This window comes from Cyrtonyx montezumae, unplaced genomic scaffold, assembly GCF_038088225.1.
Source record: "Cyrtonyx montezumae isolate F1298 unplaced genomic scaffold, pur_monq_1.0 scaffold_13, whole genome shotgun sequence".
Lineage (NCBI taxonomy): Eukaryota > Metazoa > Chordata > Aves > Galliformes > Odontophoridae > Cyrtonyx > Cyrtonyx montezumae.
This window is the reverse complement of record NW_027071859.1, coordinates 10,507,481-10,528,803: the sequence shown is the minus strand read 5'-3', so window position 1 is coordinate 10,528,803 and position 21,323 is coordinate 10,507,481. Positions and strand designations below refer to the sequence as shown.

Sequence of the window (21,323 nt, the reverse complement as noted above, 5' to 3'; positions counted from 1 at the left end):
GCTGAGAAAAGAATGGGTAAAATGTAGATGCTGAGCTGTTATGACTAAATTGTCCCTGTTAGTCTCATGTTGCCCAGTGCCAGCCACTTTCCATCTTCTCACTAGCTTGCTTTCAGGCATAAAAACCTAACTACTAGATTTGCATCTGATGTTTCTTAGGAGGAATGAAAAAAAAAACAATTTGGAAAGGACAGGATTGTTGCAGGCACCATTGCTGAGGTATTCGGCTTTTTGTTATGCAAATGCTGCTTCTTTCTTCCCACTTTTGAGAATAAGCTGATCTGCTCGTTTGGTATTAAAGCCTAAAGGTGAATGTGATCAAAATAAGCAGTTGCCAGGGCCAGGAGAGTCCTTGAATCAGTTTGCTAATTTTAAACTTCAGTGTTTTTGAGAAAGTAGTGTATTTCTCAAGAACAGAAGAGGTAGAATGTGGGATTGGGACAGTGCGGATGCATAGATGTTGCTGCCAATGTAAGCAAACTTTGCAGGTCTAATTTTAGGCATTTCAGCCTTGGTATTGCTCCTTACAGCACAGTTATTTTCCATACAATACAAAGCGGTCCTTTTTTCATGTTTTATAAACTGCTTTGGAGAGCAAAGCAAGGACAAAGTGAGCATATGTCACAGTTGAAAGTAAATCAAAGAACTTTAACTGAGGCTGAGGTTAGTGGCAATTGCACATCATTTCTATTTTCAGGTGTCAGAAAAGTGAGTATCCAGAGAAACCTATCGTGAGGCATGAAGAGAGTTACATAGTGCCTGAACAGGGACCCTTGGTTATGAATGGGTTTGCTGCACTCCATTTAACTCAGGCAGTTTTGCATTGTGTTTAGATGCCTAATAACTTATTTCTCTTAAAATGGAAAAAACTACCTGTAGTGTTTGAAGAAGCAGGACTTTGTAGGATGTCTTTCTACCTTCAGGTGCTGTATTCTTTTACATAACTCTTCTTCTTTACATATAACATATATGCTGTATTCTAAAATAGCCTTTTATTGGTACATTCTTAAGGAATCACATTTCTAGGTACTCTACAAAGTTATTACAGGTACAAGTTGTTTTTTTTTTCCCTATATATGACCTTAACCAGTGGGTACTAAACCACTCCCCGTGGAACTGTTGGCAAGTCACTGGCACTAATATGTTTAAATTATTAAAAATAGCTTTAAAACTAAAGGAATTGGCATATTCCCATTTTTAGACTGAAAGCAAGTTATCAACTAATGGAATGTATGATTATGGCTTCTAGGTAAGGACTGGAGATGAACTAAACTTTGCCTCAGTGGGATTTCTGTTAGCAAATGTGGGCCCTCAAATGATCTGTTTGAGCCAAGTGGATAGTAGGCCATATTGTCAGAAAACTTCTTGGTCGGAATCTGCACAGGAGCTGCTGTAACATCAGGTTGCTGTTTTGTCTTCACAGTTTTAGCAGAAATCCACTGCCTTTTCACTGGACTTCAGTAGCCAGACAGTGCCTAAGGTCCCAAGGATTGAAGCAAAGTTAGGTTATGGGCTCTGCAGTTGTCCCAAAGACAGGAGAGTCACCTGAGTCTGAGCTCCAGGGTGAACTTTGTTTTGTGCCATCTTTGCTGTCTGACAGTTCTGATTTATCATCTCTAGTAATCACGTAAGCTTTCTTGCTGGTCAAACAAGAATAGGCAACCCTAGAAAGCAACTAATTCCATTTATCTTGTATACACGCAGCATAGGATGAATTACCTCTTGGTGAGTTGGGTGCCTGTTTCTTTCCATTGTACACTGGAGCCTTGATGACTAGTTTAGATTAGATATCCAGCATTTAATGGCTACCACCCAGGTAGAAACAGCTGTAATTAATCATGTTCCCTGCCACAGTACTACTCTGTGCATGATTTGTGGAAGCTGTGCTAGAGAAGGTGTTATGGATTCCTTTGCAATCATTTCAGATTGTTTGGTGTTAATAGCACGATTGCTCAGTTTTCTGTTGTGCCTTATCACGTCAAAGTTTTGAGAACTGAAACTGATTTTTGCTATTAACTGTCATCATTAATAATAGAAATCATTTTCATTCAGTTTCTCGAGGCAACAAACCAGTACAGACAGGCAGTTTGATGTCCTTCTGGAGCCTGGCCAGATTCTGGGAGTCGTAAATCAACCTAGTTCATTTCAAGTTAAGGAAAAATAATGTTTCTAAGCAAGTTTGGAGCAGCGATACTGGAACAGGTTGGAAGTATGGCATCAGAAAAGAATGAGTAGTGTTGAGTGGCTTTCCTTGGTGGTGGGAAGTCTGTTCGGAGGATTGCATCTCCTCAGGGCTTTCCCATGCCTGTTAGATTTGAGAACAGACAAAAAATTGATTGTTCCTCATAACACTGATCGTTCCTTTTTTTTTTTTTTTTTTTTTTTTTAAGAAAATGTACAAATGGAAATGACATTTCTGACCCCACCATCTCTTTTTTTTTTTTTTTTTTCCCCACATTTTATCCTTTTGCAGGGGCAGACCAGCAGCAGTAAGGGTCAGATTTGTTTCTACTTTTGCTCTGGGAAGAGAAATGAACCAATCAGGTCAAGCCTCTGCCAAGAAACCTGGGTGAGGAGATGGGTCGCAGACACCACTGCTACCCCACTTACAAGAGGCAAGCATAGGTTTGCTCTACTCTCTTTGTTAGGGATGAGAAGAATTAGGGACCAAGGCGCTGTGCTGCATCTCACTCTCCAGCTCCATCACTGAAGGCAGCTGCATGTTCTCTGCAGCCACCAAAAGTCCTCCAGGGAGCATTTCCTCCTCTGAGCAGCCCTGAGTGGTTTCAGGTGGTCAGAGAAGGACACATGTGCACACAAACCGCACACATTTGCCTGTACTTGAGGAGATACGCAGCAGTTTCCCTCCTTGCATTGGCATCTTGCACCTGCGAACCACAGCATTTCTCAGCTGGCAGCCTTGGGCTGTTTAGGCATTGCACACCATAATTAAAAGCCACATAATTCACTTCACAGTCTGCTTTTTTAACAGAAACGCTCTCAAACATTGTACAGTGCAGCATCGTGCCCAGGCCTGCCCCATCCCTCCTGGTTCGTGCCTTTGCAAGATGCTGGCAGAGCCCCACTCTCACTCTGCTCCACCGGGTTCCTGCCTTATCTCTGTGCTTGAAGGGGCCCACACTGTTTAAATGTCAATAAGGTGTTGCCTGGATGATTCTTCTTGCAGCTTAAGCAAATTTAGGTCTTTTCTTTACACTTAGGCATACACCTGGCATGCTATGAACATAGCTGCTCTCACTGTTCTTGCCAAGGAGGAGCCAACAAGGGATAAGTGCAGATATTACACCGAGGGTGATGAGAATTGGCACTGAGCAGGGAATAGGAGCCAGGTAGGAAGGAGAGAGGGAAGGAAGCTGGGAGAAAGAATGAGGATAAGCTGGTGCAGACTCACTGGGAGTGGCTTGGCAGGTGCTAATGGGGCAGGAGGGAGCCAGAAGTGTAGGAAAAGGATGAGAGGAGGGACAGCCTGGGACTGAGGCCGACAGTCAATTTGCTGTTATCTAACCTGCCTGACAAGAGCCAGGGTCATGCTGCATGGACACCTTCAGCGCTAAGCGTGTCTGCAAAATAAAGCCAGCTTAGCCTATATTTATTGTATGTATCTAGAGGTGAATCTTTAGAAGGCTAGGTGTTATTCAGCAGCTTTATAACCAGGGCTTGCACTGGGCACATCCATTATCCCAGTCTGTCAATGTGCTCTCAGCTTGGCCTGCTTAACTCCCCAGGACACTGTTAGTATGACATGGTTATTCATGTGGCCAGCTATTTTTATGAAGGAATAAATGCCCACCTGCATGTTACATAGTGTGCAGGAGAAATTGAGACCCCCCAGAATGCAGAGCAGTGGTACCTCACAAAGCAAGACACGGATGCACTGTCTTTCACAATGAAGCTCAGTGCCTGTGCTGCTTTGTATGCTGGTGTCATTTGCTTAGAAAGTGGAGGTGACAGAGTTTAAGTTGCATTTTGAGCAGGGGATACAGCAGCTAAATACTTCAGATGAGATTTGCATAGCTATTTAGGTACTTGGTGAGATTTCATAAGAGCACTCAAGCTGTTGGAGAGCCGGTAGATGCATTTATCCTGAACCTCACCTTGACTTGCTCAAATATAAAGGAACCAAGGAAGTTAAGTAACAGTGCCTGCATTAAGCAAGATCCCCAGTCTCATGGAAGTGCTTACATGTCTTTGTAAACCTGATTCCTTACACTGCCTGTCTCAAAGTCTTCGTTTTCCATTCCACGTTTTGCACATTTTCCCATAGAACACAATGCAGAGTTTGGTAGCAGTGAGAAAAGACAGTGAATCTTTTTCCCTGGGACTGTTTCTTGACCTATGTAATTCTTGACTTGCTCACCTCCCTGTTTGCTTGGCCTAAGTTACCAGGCTGCTGTGGTCAGGAAAGATGAAGGGATTTTTTCCACCATGCAAAAAGCAGACAGATTTCCTGAATATCGTTCGTTCTGTTTTCCTTTTTTTTTTTTTTTTTTCTCAGGGATTGAAAATATTTCTTCTGAAAGTCCATCATTTGGAGTCTTTTCTTGTTCAGTTCCAGAGGGGATTCTGTAACAGGTTCTTTAATACTGAGTCTTTTTGGAGTAATTAAAAAAAAAAAAAAAAGCTGCAACTATAACCAGCTCAGACAATTATTTGCCTTCTGGCAGCCAACAGTATTTTATATTGCATCCCCTGATTTGATTTTCTGGCTGCTCCAAGCTCCTGGCAACTGCCACAATAGCTTTTAAGATTGCACTGTTTCTTGCTGCTGCTTTTTTATTACTATTATTCTGCTGTTTACCTTTTTTTTTCTGATCTGTGTCCTTTATTTCCTTTAACTTTTCTTCTGTATTGTCAAGCCAGAGAGAAGTAAAAGCTCTATAACATATCTCCAATATAACATTTAGCACGTACAGGGCCTGATCCAAAGACTATGCTGCTGTTTGAGCAATACATACTGTCTGTACTTATAGCCACTTGTGTGATAAGCAGGTGGTACAATCACAAAAATTTAGAAGAATGACACAGAGTTTCTTAGGAGTATGGAATAAAGGCTGGACGGAGTCTGGCTGTGTCATGACCAGAGAGGAGCAGCTGATTAAGAAATAGTCACTGTTTCTCATGGTACAAGAAATAGGGTCACCAATGAAGTTATTGTATAACATTTAATTAAATTATGAAACTGATTTCCACAGGATGTTGTGGAGACCAGGATATAAATGTGGTCAAAAAGGGATCAGACAATTTCAGAAAAGGTAATTTAATCAGTGATTATTAGACAGGATAGTCTGGAGAGTCAACAGAGAGAGAACAGCACCTCCATAGCATGACTCATCCCATCCTAGGAGAAATGTCTTAGCTCAGCTCACTGAATTGCTGTCTGGAGATTGGTGTCTCCATTGGCCTAAAGATCTACTGCAGTATAGGTGCTCAAATCAGAGAGCATTAAAGGTGATTGGGTTCCACTGTCAATGGGATCTCTATTGTAAAGTTTCCGGGCACTTCTGAAGTTAAAAAAGCTGTGGGTAAAATTAAATGGTAAATATGGTATTGACTATAAAGAAAAGATATTTATGTTTGTCATTCAAGATATTTTTTTTCTTTCCTAGCAGCAATTTGTATACTTTATTGCAGCAGCATAAGAAATATGAAATAGATAATGGCATCATCAAAATCACTCCTAGCTTCTGGAATCATTAGGGTGTGCAAGTCGTATTTTATGATAAGCCTTTTCACTTCAGCATTCCCCAGAGATGAACGGAGCAATCATGATGTAATGCCAGGGAGGACAGTGTTCGATGTTCCTGGCTTTCCAAATTCGACAAACCTAAGTAGGGGATGGTAGCTGCCAATGCAGTTGCAGCTGTAAAGTGTCACAGAAGAAAATAGAAGTATTTCACCCATTGCTGTCGCCTGTCACCTGGGGGAGCAGTTGCTATGAACGTCACAGCTGTGTGAGCGCTGTCCAGATAGATCCTCCTTGCTTGTTCCCTCCTGCAATTCCCCTTTGACTTGGAGAGGGACTCCTTTGTGGGCTTCAGGAAGACCGTCAGAGTTGTCTCAGCTAGAGCTATGCTCTTTAAAACTGTAATATACATATATTACTAGTTTGCTGTTTTATTTATTTATTTGTTTATTTTTCTGTCCATCACCTTCATAGTCCAGTGTTGTGGACCTCATCTGTTCCCATGGACAATCCATTGACAGCCAGCCCTATTAGGAACAAGCACCCTGCCCCCCTGAGAATTAAAATTACATATCATGCCTTCTGGGCTTCGTAGCCTGTAGTACTGTCTTTTTCTTGCTGGGTCTTCTGAAGTAGTTTTCCCAGGTGGTCTTTATCTGTATAGCAGGCAGTGAACCCAAACAAAATTTTATTTTCCCAGGGCATTTAATGGAACTGCAGCTGGTGTTTTAGATATGCTATTTACAGACCATTGCAGGGATTCCAAACCATCTTGTCAGGCTGTAGCAGGCTCTGTCAATTGCTCTATCTTGGTAGATAATAAACACGAGGAATTCAGACAGCATTTTTGGTAGATTTCATAATGCTATAATTTAAACATTTATATAGCTTTCTCTTGTTTTCTTTCATGTTCTTCATCTGCATTACCACGGCTTTCTACTCTTCTATTGGATATATCACTACCTCCTGTTCCCATGTATTTTGCTGAAGGAATTCTGAACTCATGGATGTCCAAATAAAAAATGTTGCTAGCATTTTTTTGTTCACCTTTTTCTCTCCTCTCTAGAGAGGTAACTCCTGAACTGCATGTCCTAGAAAAACAGCACTTAGAAATTTATCTGAAAAGCAAACGTATCCTTCAAGTAGAGAAAAAAAACCCTCTGTACCTTGCTTATTGTGTTTTACAGGATGTGGCACAGAAGTTCTGGATGTGGTAGTACTACAAATGTGTCCTTTATTGTATGGGTCTCTTCCTTTTCCTCCTCCTTCCTCAGCAAAACAGATTTTATTATACTTGGCCATGATAAGTAATGGTGAAATTGAGATTTTGCCACGCACCGATTTCTGTCTGTCTTTGATTTCTCACCACAAAAATAGCATGTGTGCATACAGAGATTCAGCTGGGCAAGGATATGAGTGTTTTATTAGCAAAACTACAAAAAACAGCTATAAAAATTTATTCCAGTAGAGCTCTCATTGAAAACAGTTGGAAGAAATTGTTCCAATTATTTTTAATGTATGAAATTATAAAATTATGCAGTCCTTTAGCATGAGAGGTTTTCTCTCTCTCCCTCCCTCTGGCTTATCTTTTAACAGAAAGACCATATGCTGTGATTCATGCTTGGGATGTATAAAAACTGGCATTTTTTTTACCTTACTGTCTTCCGTAACAACTGTGCAATATAAAAGAAGTCAAAACTGGAAAAAAATAGGTAAGAGCTTTCAGTGATTGCACATCCCCGATCTTCTGCTTTATATCTGTAATAAATTTTAAGTTATGAAGGGCATACACAAGGCTTAGAGGTTTGCCATTAAGGTCATGAAATAATAATGAGGTTCCTGTATTGGGGACAGAGTCTCCTCGCAGAGAGGCAGCTTTCCTTTTGCTCTGTCCTTCTTGCTCATTTCGCAGTTTCTATCAATATTAATGTCAGAGTGCATTCTTTCCTTTTTCTCCCCATAAATATATAACCTTGCTAGGAGTTCTGTCATCTGTAAAAATACTTACGTTGTTCCAGAAAGAATGGTTTGTGAGTCTCATCTAAATTATCTTATCAGACTGATTTCAAACAGCGTGCGGTAATTAACGAGGAAATACTAGGGAATGGTAATGATTATGTGCATTTTTGGTGCTGTGCTTGCCGACGTAGCATGGATTCTTTGTGCTGAAGGATTCGTTTTCTAAATCTGCATTGTAGCCACCCTTGTATTTTGAATCAGTTGTGTGTTTTAGGATACATATTAGATCGAGAGCTCTGGAAATTGAAACTCTTAAAGGAGGAAGCACGCATAATGAATCCTTCTAACTTCAGTCCTAGTTCAGTCTCATGCTTCTCCAGCCTTGACCTTTTTGCTCCAGTGCCCATTAACTATACTAGTCACAGCTAAGAAATTACTTGAAGATCTCAACTGTGATTAAACCCCTTGTGTGTTATGCCATAAAATAGCAAAGGGGCAGCCTGGAAGGTCAGGCTCCCTGCACAGGACTCCCTGAGCTGACGTGACAGCTGACTGTGCACTCTGCTGGCTGCATGCATGCTAGCATGAGTAAATAGAGGGCTGACAGCTTGGTAGGCATGGTGTAGCAGACCACTGGGTGGTTCTGCTAGGCCAGGAACACTTTATTTCTTGCCTAACTGCCAGGTGCACAGCAAAGCACCTCACATAACCACAGGTTAAGGGAAGGCATTGCTGGAGAGCTCCAGAGGGAGAGCCTATAGATAGAAGCCTCGTGAATTAGTTTAGATGAGCAGGATTTCTCTGATGACTTTTTGCTCTTGACCAAGCAGGTTTAGGTCACAGCAGTCGATACTTTCTAAAGCATGAGTTCATCCTCTCTTTGCTGTGAGATGGTTCCCAGCCTGCCTACATAGAATGACAGTGAAAAACAACACAAAGAAGCTGTCAAGTAGCAAATCTTCCAAACTGTAAAAATCAAAAGCAATGAGAAAACTTTATAATTCATACTAGAGCAGTGAAGCGTTTTTTTGTTTGAAAATTATTTCTGAAGGAAGCATGTTAAGGTTTTCTTCTTTGTTTCTCTTTATAGTCGGTCTTACTGCCAGTCAAGTTTGAACTGTAGTCTTCCTCATGGAGCAGTTTACGTGATTCATTTGCTCACTTGTTTCTGTGAGTAACATTTGACCGCCCTTCAGTGTACAACTCAGAAGTGTAAAGCCATTGATTTCGTTCCGCAGAATCATGATTCATCCTCTCAGTAATGTATTTCCTCTGCATTTAATCATGCTTCATCTGAAGCAGTCACAAGGGATAGTTCTGACGATTGGTTTATAATGAATTTGGAGCGAACGTTGTGCCAATGGATCACTACCCACAATGTAAGCGCTTTGTTTTGACTCTGAAAGGGTTTTAGTAAAATAAAAAGCTGTAATCCGCTTTCCCACTAACCTCTTCTGTTAATATCTATCATAATACAGTCATGTGGTTTTTAGTAATGTAGTTGTTGAGCGCTCAGGTCAGAATCATCAGTTGAAATGAACTCATTCACAGTGGTCAGAGATGTGTGTGCAGAAGCAAACTAACTCCAGAGTCTGAAGTGTGCTTTTTTCCTGCAGGAACAGAGTGGAAGCAAAAGATAAAATTTATCTTTTTGTATCAGCTTGTATTTATTTCAAACCAACATAGTGTTAAGATGCCCACAGTGAAGTTTCTTGCCAAATAATATTGTGTTTATTAATATTTTTCTCATTCTTCGAGGCTGGAACTTTAGCTGACATTAAGGGCGTATTGAAACAATATTTAGGAGCGTGATCTCTGCAATTTGACTGCTTAAAACTTTTATTTTGGGGAACTTGAAATGAGGGAAGAGTTGATTTTTCCACTGTCTTGTTAAAAGTAAATAGCAATAAAGAAGAGGGCCTGTACTTGGTAAGCCAGCACTGTGCTTGTATTGGTGTCCGTCACACCTGAATAGAAGTTTTAATACAAAGTGACAATCAACTCCAGCAATCTGCTTCTTAGTGAGATCAGGAACGGCATTTCAATTCTGCATTCTCCGTTGCTGATGAGCGTTGTGGGATCTTTTAAGCATCTAGAAATCGAATTTCACATCTAAGCAAGTTTGCCATGTGGCTTGTACAACCATCAGTAAGAAAGGAACACTTGTAGAGTGTGACTCATCCTGTCTTAAAATAGATGTACATATACTCATCCTGCCTCTTTCAGACAACTTTCTCTGCATGGAGTGAATCACTCAAGATTGCTGGCTGTCTCCATTGACTGCAGAAGGACCAAAGACAGCTAACACTTTCGACAGCTAGTGTTCAATGTGATTCATCCACCAGGGCCAAAAAGTAAGGTGCTGATAAGGAATGTAGATAGAAAGCTTGTATCATAAGCAGAACTCCACAGTCCTGAAAAGGCACGTGATGACTTCAAACCCAAATTAAACAAGACTGGAAGGTGAGCAAGAACTCTTAGTAAACATACCAATGTAGAGCATTTTGATAATTTTCTCATATCAAGCATAAGGCTACAGTGACTAAACCAGCAATAATGCATACTGCAAGCATATCAGACTGAAATATGTGTGCAATGAAAACGTGTATTCTTTCTCCAGAAAATTGCCTTGAATAAATGAGTACTGACTTAAAAAGGAACGAAACTTAAAGAGGAGGGAAAAAAAAAAGCGATTGTATGTAACTGTGGTCAAGAGCAGCATCTGAAGTCTAAGAAATCTTATCCCTAAGCATGAATCATCAACACTTTGGATCAGAAAGAGAAGTAGTATTTGAATAAACTCTGGTCTTCAAATTGACAAAAAAAAAAATCAATTTCTCAGGCAGAAGTGATGCTGGTCTAGTTTGACATAACAAAACCTAGATGTGTTTTTATACATGTATTTATACATAAATGGGATCCCATGGTTCCAAAAGAAGAATGGAATTCACTCAGAGAAACCATTCTGTTCAAACACACCTTGTCAATTTTGCCCTCCAAACGGGCAAAGTTTGCAGCAGCTGTCCCAGAAGAGGTGGAATAGTCAGTAAGTCTCTGAAATATTTAAAAATCAGCTGTTTTGAAATACAAGTCTTGTAAAGATCAGTGCTGAAATGCAACTTGTTCCAGAGAGCACAGTGAAATACTGATGTCCCAGATATCATGGATTTCAGGGCGTCTCACATGGGAAAACCCTTTGGAAGCCATAGATTGTAGAATAAAACCTCAGACCAATCAATCAAATTATGTTTGATGTAAGGCACATAACAAACTTGTTACAAAATCCAAACCCCTACTGGGGGAACATTGGGTAATCATACTAACCATTACATAAATTAATTGGAAAGGTATTTAGCATGTGAATTATTACAAAAATATGCAGCAAATGTACTGCATTAATGAGGGCAAAATTGGAAAGAATAGATTGGTTTAGAAAATATGAATCCAACTGCTGATAAATGAAACTTCTTCCACAGCTCACATTCCGTGTTACTTACTGATGACCTCAGCTGATAGAGGCTGGGCCAGTAGCAAAATGAAACTATGGCAACAGATTCACTTACATGTTTATCTGACACTTAACAAGCATATTTATTGTTCCCTTCAGGAATGATTCTCTAAATTGTCTTGGAGATCTCAAATAGGTCACCAAATGCAGTCTGAATGTTGGAGAAAGAGAAGTGGACATGACAAAATATATATGTATTATGGCATAAAATGAAGCAAAAAAGAATTAAGGAGGAAAAGTTAAGTAAAAATTTTCTGGAGGTCATACAGAACCAGTACTTTCTGTATAAATATGGATGCCCTCCTCATTCTGATCTAAATAGAGAGAAAGAATAGGAGAAGGTGAGGTTTTGTCCCTGCCTGTCCAAGGTTAGAGCTAAGTGGTAAAGCCTGGAAGCTGATCTGAGTTCTTTGGTCTTGTTGAGCGACACGAGTTTCTCCTTTATGATACATATTTTCTTCTAAGTGCACTTGAAGAGGAGAAAAGACAGTTACAGCATGCTGTAAGCAGTTCCCTAATCCAGATGAGGAGAGGAGCAGAAATAGGACCCTGAGATGCACATCAGATCCCAACCTGCTGGCTTCAGAGTTGGGCTTTGAATAAGAGCCCTACTGTGACCCACAGGAGTGGATCAGCTGTGGAGTGTGTTTAGGATTGCTCTCAATCTGCATGTTCAGAGTTTGGAAAATTCCCATTTGGGTTTCATTTCACACTCAAAACAAATCCCAGTGCTTCCCCATCTTTAATAAAATAAATCCAATTTCTGTCACCTAGACAAAAAAAAAAAAAAAAGCCCTACATACCAATTGTAATGTTAAAGCATCTTCCTTTGCAGCTTTTACCCTTTCAAATGTTTTTTATTATTATTGCTTGAATCTAATTGAATATCCATCTAGTTTCAAGTAACATTTAAAAATATATATCTTTTCTTTTGCTTAAACCTCTTCTCTATGTTTATTATTCAATTCAGTTGGATAATTGCATTCCTTAATGTTATTACCCTCTATTTTTCCCATTTCTTCTAGGCAAAGAGATTGCAGGCCTGAATCTAATCTTCAGTAAAACCAGTAGAGTAATCTGAAATAACTGGATTTATTCCAGTTTTTACTGTAGTGTAACGTTATCAGAATCTAGCCTGTTTGTTTCAGACTTAGTTCATGACGTATGTTATCAGCAGTGGGTTATGACTGCTCCTAACATCAGTATGGGGTTACACATATACATTCTGCTTAATTACGCAGTTTCCTCAGTTTAAAACAGTCTAAGTTTGGTGAAAATTTCATAGTGGAAGCCTCATTATTGTGTAAGGGGGAGACTTCTGCATTGCCTATCCCTGTTGATCTTTCACTGTTCCAATGTTCCTTCAAATTGTAGGAGTTATCTGGTGCTGCAGGATCCTTCCGGTACATACAACAGTAGCAGGACTACTTGGTCTCAAGGATTATAATCTTTTTCATGTGTTGCAGGTAGAAAGAGCATTTCCTGTGCAGTGTGCTCCTGTGGTGGGGTAGGGCATAGCTGGGAGTCATCCCTACGTCACGTAAAATGACTTGGATATAGTGATAGCAGCTCAAGGAAAGAGATGCTTCGTAAGTTGCCAAGGAAGCACTGCTGTTGGACAGGGTCATTAGAATTGTAACCTGTATTTGTGGTTTGGATGAGAAAATTCCTCTTCCACGCATACAATTCCGTGGGTATTTCTTCTCCTGGGGCTTTGGATGAGATGGTTGAATTTATTGTTTGTGATAGGATACAGCTTGATTTCCTCTTTTGTGAAGCAAACAGTAAGTGTATGTGAGGGATCGAAGCATCTGTGTGATTTGATAGCTGCTTCTGTCCGTCCTTAGCAGAGGAAGGGAGGTGGAAGAAGTAGCCTGAGGAGGAAGGAACAATGCTGAGGGCTGTCAAGAGTTACAGTTCTTAGCAGTACATAGCTGGAAATTTGGTAAACAGCCTGATCAAAAATAGCAAAAAAATCATTCTGTAATTGTGGATGATATGCATAGTTCTGTGCTTTCCCCAGCATTCAGTTGCTTTGGGTTTTGTTCCCTCCATATATCCGTGTATGTTGGAGTCTATGCAGTGTTTAATGTACCATTAATAGATTTGTATTGTGTCAAAGATTGCAAAGACACCCACCACGCTTGCTTGCTTAGTGCCTGGATTTCACTTGTAGTCCTCAGGAGTCAGCACGTTCGTGTGGGAGTTCGTGGGCTGGGAGTGGGCAGAGGGGTGGGGATGAAGCACAGCTTTCCTTCCAACCTAATGAGTGCCTGCCAGCACAGCTGAGCTGGCAAAGGGAGTGTTGTCATTTGCTTCTGGCATAGTCCACACGACTCATTCCCATTTCCCTGAGCCAGGCAAGAGCAAGAAAAAATGTTTGCCTTACAGGAGGACTCATTTAATGCACATACCCCATGAAGCTGCAGAGATGTTGACTGACCTTCCTCCTCAGCTCATGCAGAATCGCTGGGAAAGCAAGAGCAGGAAAGCAGCAGGTGTTAAAGCAGACAAAATGTACTGAAAAGTTGGGGCAGTCTTTAGTGGCAGGTAGGTGTCTGTGCCTAGGGTCATAGGTGAATCTGCCTGCACTCCTGGATCAATAAGGGGAGGAGGTGACTGTGGTCACCGCTTCTAAATGATCCTTTTGATGAACCTTTTTCTTCCCAGCTACCTAGGGAATGAATTTAGTGAAACTAGACTACTGAGGGTACCAGAAGTCAGGCAGTATGACTGCTCCATTTTTCCCTAATTGTTTCACAGAGTCAGTGAGGTTGGAAGGAACCTCTGGAGGCACTGTAGTCCAGTACCCTTCTGATGGAGGCTTCTCAGGCAGGCTGTATCTGGCAGGACTTAATATTGCTGGGGATGCAGAGTCCACAGCCTCTGTGGGTAACATGTACCTGTAAAAAAAAAAAAGTTTTTGTACATTCAGAATTTCCTGAATTTCAGTTTGTGCCCACTGCATCTTATCTTCCTGATCACTACTAGAAGATCCCCTCTCTGTTCTCTTTAAATACCGCTTGGGAACTTGTACATTTAATAGGATGCAGTCAGCATGAGCAGCCCCAGCTCTCATCAGGTACTGCAGTCCCTCCATGGCTCTGTTCTGGGCTCTCTACACTATGCTCAAGTCTCTCTTGTACTCGGGTTGCAGAACTGGACACAGCTCTCCAGGTGTGCCTCCCCAGTGCTGAGCAGAGCGAAAGGATCACATCTCTCAACCTGCTGGCAACACTCTCCTTAACACAACTTTGAAAGAAAACGGTATTATATAACTGATTTCAGCAAAGCAAGCAAAAAGGCACCAAACTGGATTTTTAGAGACCTGACTGGACATTGCTAGTGCTGTCTTTTCAAAGGAATTTGGGTCATTTTTCAGCACAAATAGGACATCTTTAGCAGTACTGTTTACTCTTCCATAGAAACGACCAGAGTTCTGTTTGTTTGCACTTGGTACCTTTCAGAATTGAAAACCTGCCGAGGAGGCCAAAGGGGAACAGAGAGAAAGGGGAAAAGGAAACAGGTGGGACTGGAGCTGTGTTAGCAACAGTTCGGAGGTGTTTTGAAATCACTAAAGAGCAAAGGAGCTTCCGTAAGTCATGTTCTGCTATAGAAATTTAGCCTTTTTTATTTTAATTTTTTTTCTGCTTCGGCCTTAGTACTCAGAACTTTAATCTGGTTAATAACTGATCTCACACTGGCAGTTTAGTACCAGCAAACCATCTGGGAAAGGCAAACCTGATGAGCCTGTGTGGGAAGAGCTGCAAAATATTGCAGGGAAAAGTCCTGCTGTTGGCCAGGGGATTTGGATGGTGGCCGTATGGAGAGCAGAGGTCTGAAGCTCATGTGGGACATGGGGTAGCATTGCAGGAAAGATACCGAGCAAAATGTTTATCAGGGAAAAACTGGAAGACATCCTTGTCTTTTCCCTGCCTGCTGCTGGCGCGGCCTGGGCTGTCCCAGGTTAGCAATCTGTTTTTTCACAGAATTCCAGCTTTTAAAACTGACCCTCCTAGTGTAAAAGCAGCCATTCTGGTGCTGCTCTGTGGCAGCCGACATCCTGCTGCCCTGGGCGGTTCTGGGAGGATGATGTCTGTGTGAGGCTGACGGTCTCTTGCAGCACTTCAGCCAAAAGGATGTGCCTTTTAAGTTCAGCCTTTATTGCTGTGTGTGGCACAACAGTAGAGCTTCAGTATTTTTCTTGATCTCTAACCTGCATTGTATGGCTCTTGCTAATGCTAATAAGCGTTCTCCTACTAAAGTAATTTCACTGAGAACAAGCTCGACACCTTTGCTCATTCTCATAGCCACCCACTTCACTCATTCCTTGTTTATCATGAATCTTTCCCCCATACTCATTTGGAACCGAAGCACGTTGCCTTTTTTTTCCCTTTGTTTCCCCCCACCTTTTTTTTAACAATCGGAAAGTGCAACAGAAAGTGAATAGCACTGCTTGAATAGTCACGTTGCGTGGTTGGAAGCATGGAAGTTGGAAGCAAATGTGTAGTTGGAAAGAATAAAATTTACTAGACAAAGAAAAGCTTGCAGAGTGACCTTTCCTCTTGAAGATTTAGTGATTGTGCAGCTGTGCTCTCCTGTATTTTCCTAATGCATATTCATCTTCACAAGGAAAAAAAAAAACCAACAAAAAAAAACCCATGTTTGGGAAACCATGATTATAAGTTAATTAAAAGTAGTTTTCATTTTAGAAAATTAAATGTGTTGGCAGTGGCGTGCTCATTACTAATGGGTGATTGTACTTTTTCAATAATAAGATATTCAATGAAACTCTAGAAGATGTTAGAATGTGATTAACTAGATAATCTATGTATTTGAGTTTTTATTCCCAAATAAGCTGGATCTCCCAGAGGCAGAAGTGTGCGTTTATATTTGATAATTATATGAGCCTCTTGAGCTTTCTTACAGATCGTAATTCAATTCTGTAGGAAAAGAGCTTTGAATCAGGAAGAAAGAATGGGTGCCTAATTACAGGAAAGTATTGTGACCAGCTTGGTCAGCCTTCCCAGTCCTTCATCTCAAACAGAGCAGAGCACAGCGTGTCCCATACTGTACTGGAGCAGCAGGTAAAAGTACAAAGCCAATCGGTCCCAAATTATACCTCCTTCAAATACTGGTTTGGTTCTGTGGAACACTTTATTAAGATCTTAGCCATGCTTTTCACTGATTTAGGTGAGGATGGAAGATTTTTTAGGACTCACTGGACAATCTACATCTGAACAAGTAGCTTACCAAAACTAGGGACAAGCCAGAAAAACCCTGTCTTGTCTCTCTGCATCTGGTATTAGAAGAGGTTTCCTATGTGGATGTTTGTCCAGCTCTTTATTTTTACACAGGTGCAGACCCACTCCGTTTTTTATGGTGTTTTGTGCCCATGTTGCCAAGTAATAACACAGCTAGCTGTGGAACACGGTGCTGATTCACAGGTCCTGCCTGCTTCCATCGTAGCGTAGGTTCATGGACTGTAAAGCAAACACAGTCAGTGCAGAAAAGTGATTTTTACATTAGCAAGGACAGAAAAATTGCCAGTCAAAAATACCAGATCTTTGCCTGTCTGAGGATGGTTTTTTTTAACATGGAAGTAGATATTAATGGGGTTAAAGATCCAAGTGAAACGAGTCACTTAAAAGCACACCTGGCTAAAGTACGGGATCTAGAAGCTGCCTTGCGAATCTACCTGAGGTAGTTACTACAATTGATGAAAATTTTTAAGGGTCCTCTGGGTCCTAAGCAAAGGACTTTAGACTGCAAAGGGTAATATGGTTTAGAGAAGAAGAAAAAAAAAAAAAGACAAAATAGGCTGGGGCATCTATGGGGTACATGCCATAAATTGCATTTCCAGACACCTGCACATACAGTTAGACCTGTGGGAGTTAACAGACAGGTCAAACTCTCCAGTATTTGTGGTGAAATGACCCTTGCACTTTCCAAAGACCGCATTTCTCAATCATGTACCAGCTGAACGCTTTGGAGAATGATGCCATCCTTCTTGGTGCTGGGGCTGCTGCTGGTAGCACGGCACCAGGGGATGTATTGGTCGTGCAGACATGGAGAGGAATGGGAAGCTCTGTGCCCATTCAGGGATGATTCCTGTAAAGTTTATAAGTAATCGATTTGCTGGAACAGAACAAAGTATCTCCTTCTGAGGGGAAAGAAACTAAACATAGAAATAGGAGAAGATGCCAAAAGCGATAGATGAATATCAGTAATGGGTGATGCTGTGGACTAGAAACCAATGCGTTCAGTGCAGTGCTGTCAGTAGAGACAGATGCTATACTGGAAGATAAAAATGGAAATGCTAAGCTAGGCTCAGGCAAGAAATTATTCATCTCTTTGCAGCACTGTACAGGACAAGTTAAGTACTGTGTGTCATCCAATTACAAAGTAACTAAAAGACATCTCCTGTCATGAACTAACTGTAGTACAGTAGTACTGTTACAGGCTAAAGGCAAGGATTTCATTTAAAAATTATCTCAAAAGATATCTGAAAGGAAAAGGTCAGCATCAGTAGCTCAGTGTTTTGTACTTACACATGCAAATGTGTGTATTTTGTGTTTCTGTATGTTTGGTATCTGTGTATGCAAGGTGCATTTGACAAATGCAGTGGGTATTTCTGGAGTTAACAGTGATGCTGTATGTGTCATTGCTTCCCTGCAGTGCAGCCTGCCAGCAGCCCTGTACCTGTGAGGAGTAGCTGCAAATGCGAATGTCATATCAGAGAGATTTTCAAGAGAAAGATTCTGTGGACATCCCTGAATGTGTGAAAAGTTTTTGTTACTTTTCTTCTTTTTAAAGGAAAGAAGTGAAGTCATCGTTTTCAGCCTTACTAAGAGGAAAAGCTTAAGAGTTACAGAAATCACTAATATAGAGGCAACTCTGATGTGGTAACAGCGTGGCAGTGAAATGGGGTAGTACTTTCCAAAGGATCCGTAGTAATCTCTCACCAAATTGGAAAGAAAATAAATCTTTCACTTAGATGATATTGTTATTAAAGACAAGAGATTTCATCATTAATTTGAAGGTAGATGTGCAGTCTGTCTCCAGACCTTGATACGTCTGAATGATAGAAGTACATTGTATTTTTCACTATTTCATCCTCTGATGTTCAAACATAGCACAGCTTCCTGTTCACTGGGGGAATCTGCAAAGTGGTGTTTGATTAAAGGCAGCAGTCAGTGACTACAGAACAAGTGATGTGTTTGAGCTTTGTCCCTAACCAAGTTTAAAATGATCACGGCGACTTGGCTAATTGTATTAATTTATTTCTTCTTAAGGCAGAATGGGGAAACAGAACAGCAAGCTGGCCCCTGAGGTGATGGAAGATCTGGTGAAGAGCACGGAGTTCAACGAGCACGAGCTAAAACAGTGGTACAAAGGATTTCTAAAGGACTGTCCAAGTGGTAGACTGAACCTTGAGGAGTTTCAGCAGCTTTATGTAAAGGTAAGCTATTAAGTTCCTACTGTTGGGCCTTAGAAGACGTTGCAAGTAGTGTAAAGCAGCCCATGGTCATGAGCTGCCTTTCTTGGAGACTAAGGAATTCCTTCACTAGGCGAAGCCATGGTGAATACAAAATGGTCAGTGGGCAGTGTTACCCTCATGATGTTACCAGCTCTTCTGATGGCAACAGTAACTGGAGCCAAAAGTTTTAAGAGAAAAAACTGTGATTTACTCAAAGAAATGCACCCTCTGTCATTTACGGGCCTCTCATCTTCAGTGAGTGGTTGCAGTTCAGTTCAATCAACCATGCTCTATCTGTGTGATACCAGTGGAATATAAATCCTGTGACTGATGGACCCTCACTGTCCTTCCGTTAGTTGCAGCAAGAGAGGTGAGGCTTTGTGGCAGTATGTCCTGTAGGTAAATTATGCACTATGTACAAAGAATTTCCTTCTCTAAATTTTAGGTACTGCCTTTCTTTTCTCCCTATCGACTCTCCAATCTTGCTAGATATGAAAGGAAAGCCAGGTTGCTCAGTTTATTTTCTTCTAATTCTTCATTATTTTATCAAGTGCAATGTAGTCTTTTCCTTATATTTAGTATGCATTTATTCTGTAACAAGAAGTGCATGGGGGCAACATTGAAAGTGTATTCATGTTACAAAGATAATTATATTTTAATTCAGAATCGAGTGTCTGCCTGAAGGTCAGAGACTTCAAAGTAATTTTAATTAGGAAAAATACAGGATGGCAGTGATGAAGAATAGGATCAGAACAATTCATAAATACAATGTGAGGCTGAATAAAAGTTAAAAGCCCTTTCAAATGTGAGAAGTTCATCCCGAGTAAGCTGATGATTTCTGTAGAGAAGTGGGACTATCTTTTTCTGTAGACGTGTACTAGAGTCCAGTCCTGAAATTCTTCAGCCTTCAATCAGATGACTGTAAATTTTCACTTCTCCCCTTCTTCCTTTTAATGAGCGCCCTTGCAAAAACTGCTAACTTCAGCTAACATAAATAAGCCTCTGTCTTCATATTTTAATATTAATGGCTAGAGATGTTGCCTCACAATCCTTTTCTTAAAGAAGACTGACTTTTTAATAACTGTTATTTTCAGTTGAAAGAATTTTTACTGCCTCAGGTATTGTGCTTGTTATTGACTGATAATTTATAGCTTCTATTTTAAATAGTACTCGGTGTACAACCCTGGGATTAGACATCTAATAATTTCTCTTACGTGTTTCTGAGGAATGTAAATGGTCTCTATAAAATATTCCTAATAAAGTACGTCAAGTCTTTAACTCTTTAGAAATCATGATTTTCTTTTTGACAAACTGCAGTAGAGGGATTTTATTTTATTTATTTTTTTTATGATTTTGGGTGTTGTGAGGGAACTTCTGAAAAAGCTTGGTGCTGCTAGGACTTCATCCCTTCAAAAAGCTGTTTGGAGTGTTCACTTATCACTCACGAGATACTTTACTCATGGCAAGTAATTTCAGTATTAAATTCACAAAATGGTACTGCAGAAGGTGAAACGAAGAGTACATGAGTAATGAAATTTGGAGACAGCCCTGTACTCCTAGGGAGCTGTAGTATCTGGCTTTTAGTTTTATGACTTTACATATTTTTAGAAGTGTACCAAATAAGATCGTTTCCCTTGCTTTGGTATTTATGCTTTGTGAGACCTGCTCTGTGATGTTGCTGTCATATATTTATTTCCAGTTTTTTGTTGTTCTATAAATAATATATACATATGTACAGGGCAAAATACCAATTTTGCAGAAGAGAAATATGATTAGCTGTAGTAAATCCAGAGCTTTACTTCTTCTGCTGTCACAGAATTTCTTCTAAACTGATGGCCCTTGGCTGTCTGAGAACTAATGGTCTGAGTGTTGTTAGTCATGAGGACCTGTTGTCTGTAGGGTGTTCTGCCTGGTTGCAGACAAAAACTCAGATTCAGCATTTAATCTTGCCAGAGGAAGCCACCAGCAGGAGATCCAAACATTTCAATTCCCTTAATTGAGTATTCAGGGTAAAAAGGTATGAAGCTCATTTTGATTAATAACTTCTCCGTGTGAACTTTTAGTGGGATAGATGACATTTCAGTTCTTGGTCAGAACAGGATTTTATTGAAGAAGATTTCTGTACTTTTTCATATGGATTAATCAAAGAGTGTTGGTCATTATACTAAGGTGCTAAGAAAGTTGTTTAATTGTACTGATATACAATATAAAATATGCTCAGCTTAAGGAAAAAGCACATTTTAGGATTTCCAGAAGCATTATTTTAAGGTAATGTCCTGATTATCTCTTGGTACTCTTTTGCTTTTTTGTTTGGTTGGTTTGGTTTGTTTGTTTTTGAATAATTACAGTGTGAGTGCACAGTCCTGGGGCACAGAAGCTGCATTTTTGGGGATGAAACTGTTCCAGAAAATGCGTCCTGGAATCACACCCCTTATTACTGTTTCTCATGCCTGCTCGGAGGCATGCACTTACACCATAGGTCCAGGCTAGCACTCATCCAAGTTAAAACATCCAGAACGTGTGTGATGTGGATGTCAGGTCTTCAACATGAACTCCTCCACTGCGTATTTGCGTCAATTGTACTGTCCTGTTTACTGATGTAGATGGAGACGGTATTGACTCAAAGGGGGAATCACTGTAGCTTGGCACGGAAATGTTTGCTATTGAAGTTT

General features: G+C 40.5%; 1 protein-coding gene across 2 annotated transcripts in view; it reads left to right on the top strand.

Annotated features, from left to right (window-relative positions):
- The window catches only part of VSNL1 (visinin like 1), a 74,925-nt gene that overhangs the window by 14,422 nt on the left and 39,180 nt on the right, over positions 1–21,323 (top strand). For both annotated transcript variants that reach the window (XM_065730682.1, XM_065730683.1), the window contains exon 2: positions 18,467–18,633. In XM_065730682.1, the coding sequence (XP_065586754.1) occupies positions 18,472–18,633 (162 nt within the window). In that variant the 5' untranslated portion in view covers positions 18,467–18,471. The remainder of the gene's footprint in view (positions 1–18,466; positions 18,634–21,323) is intronic.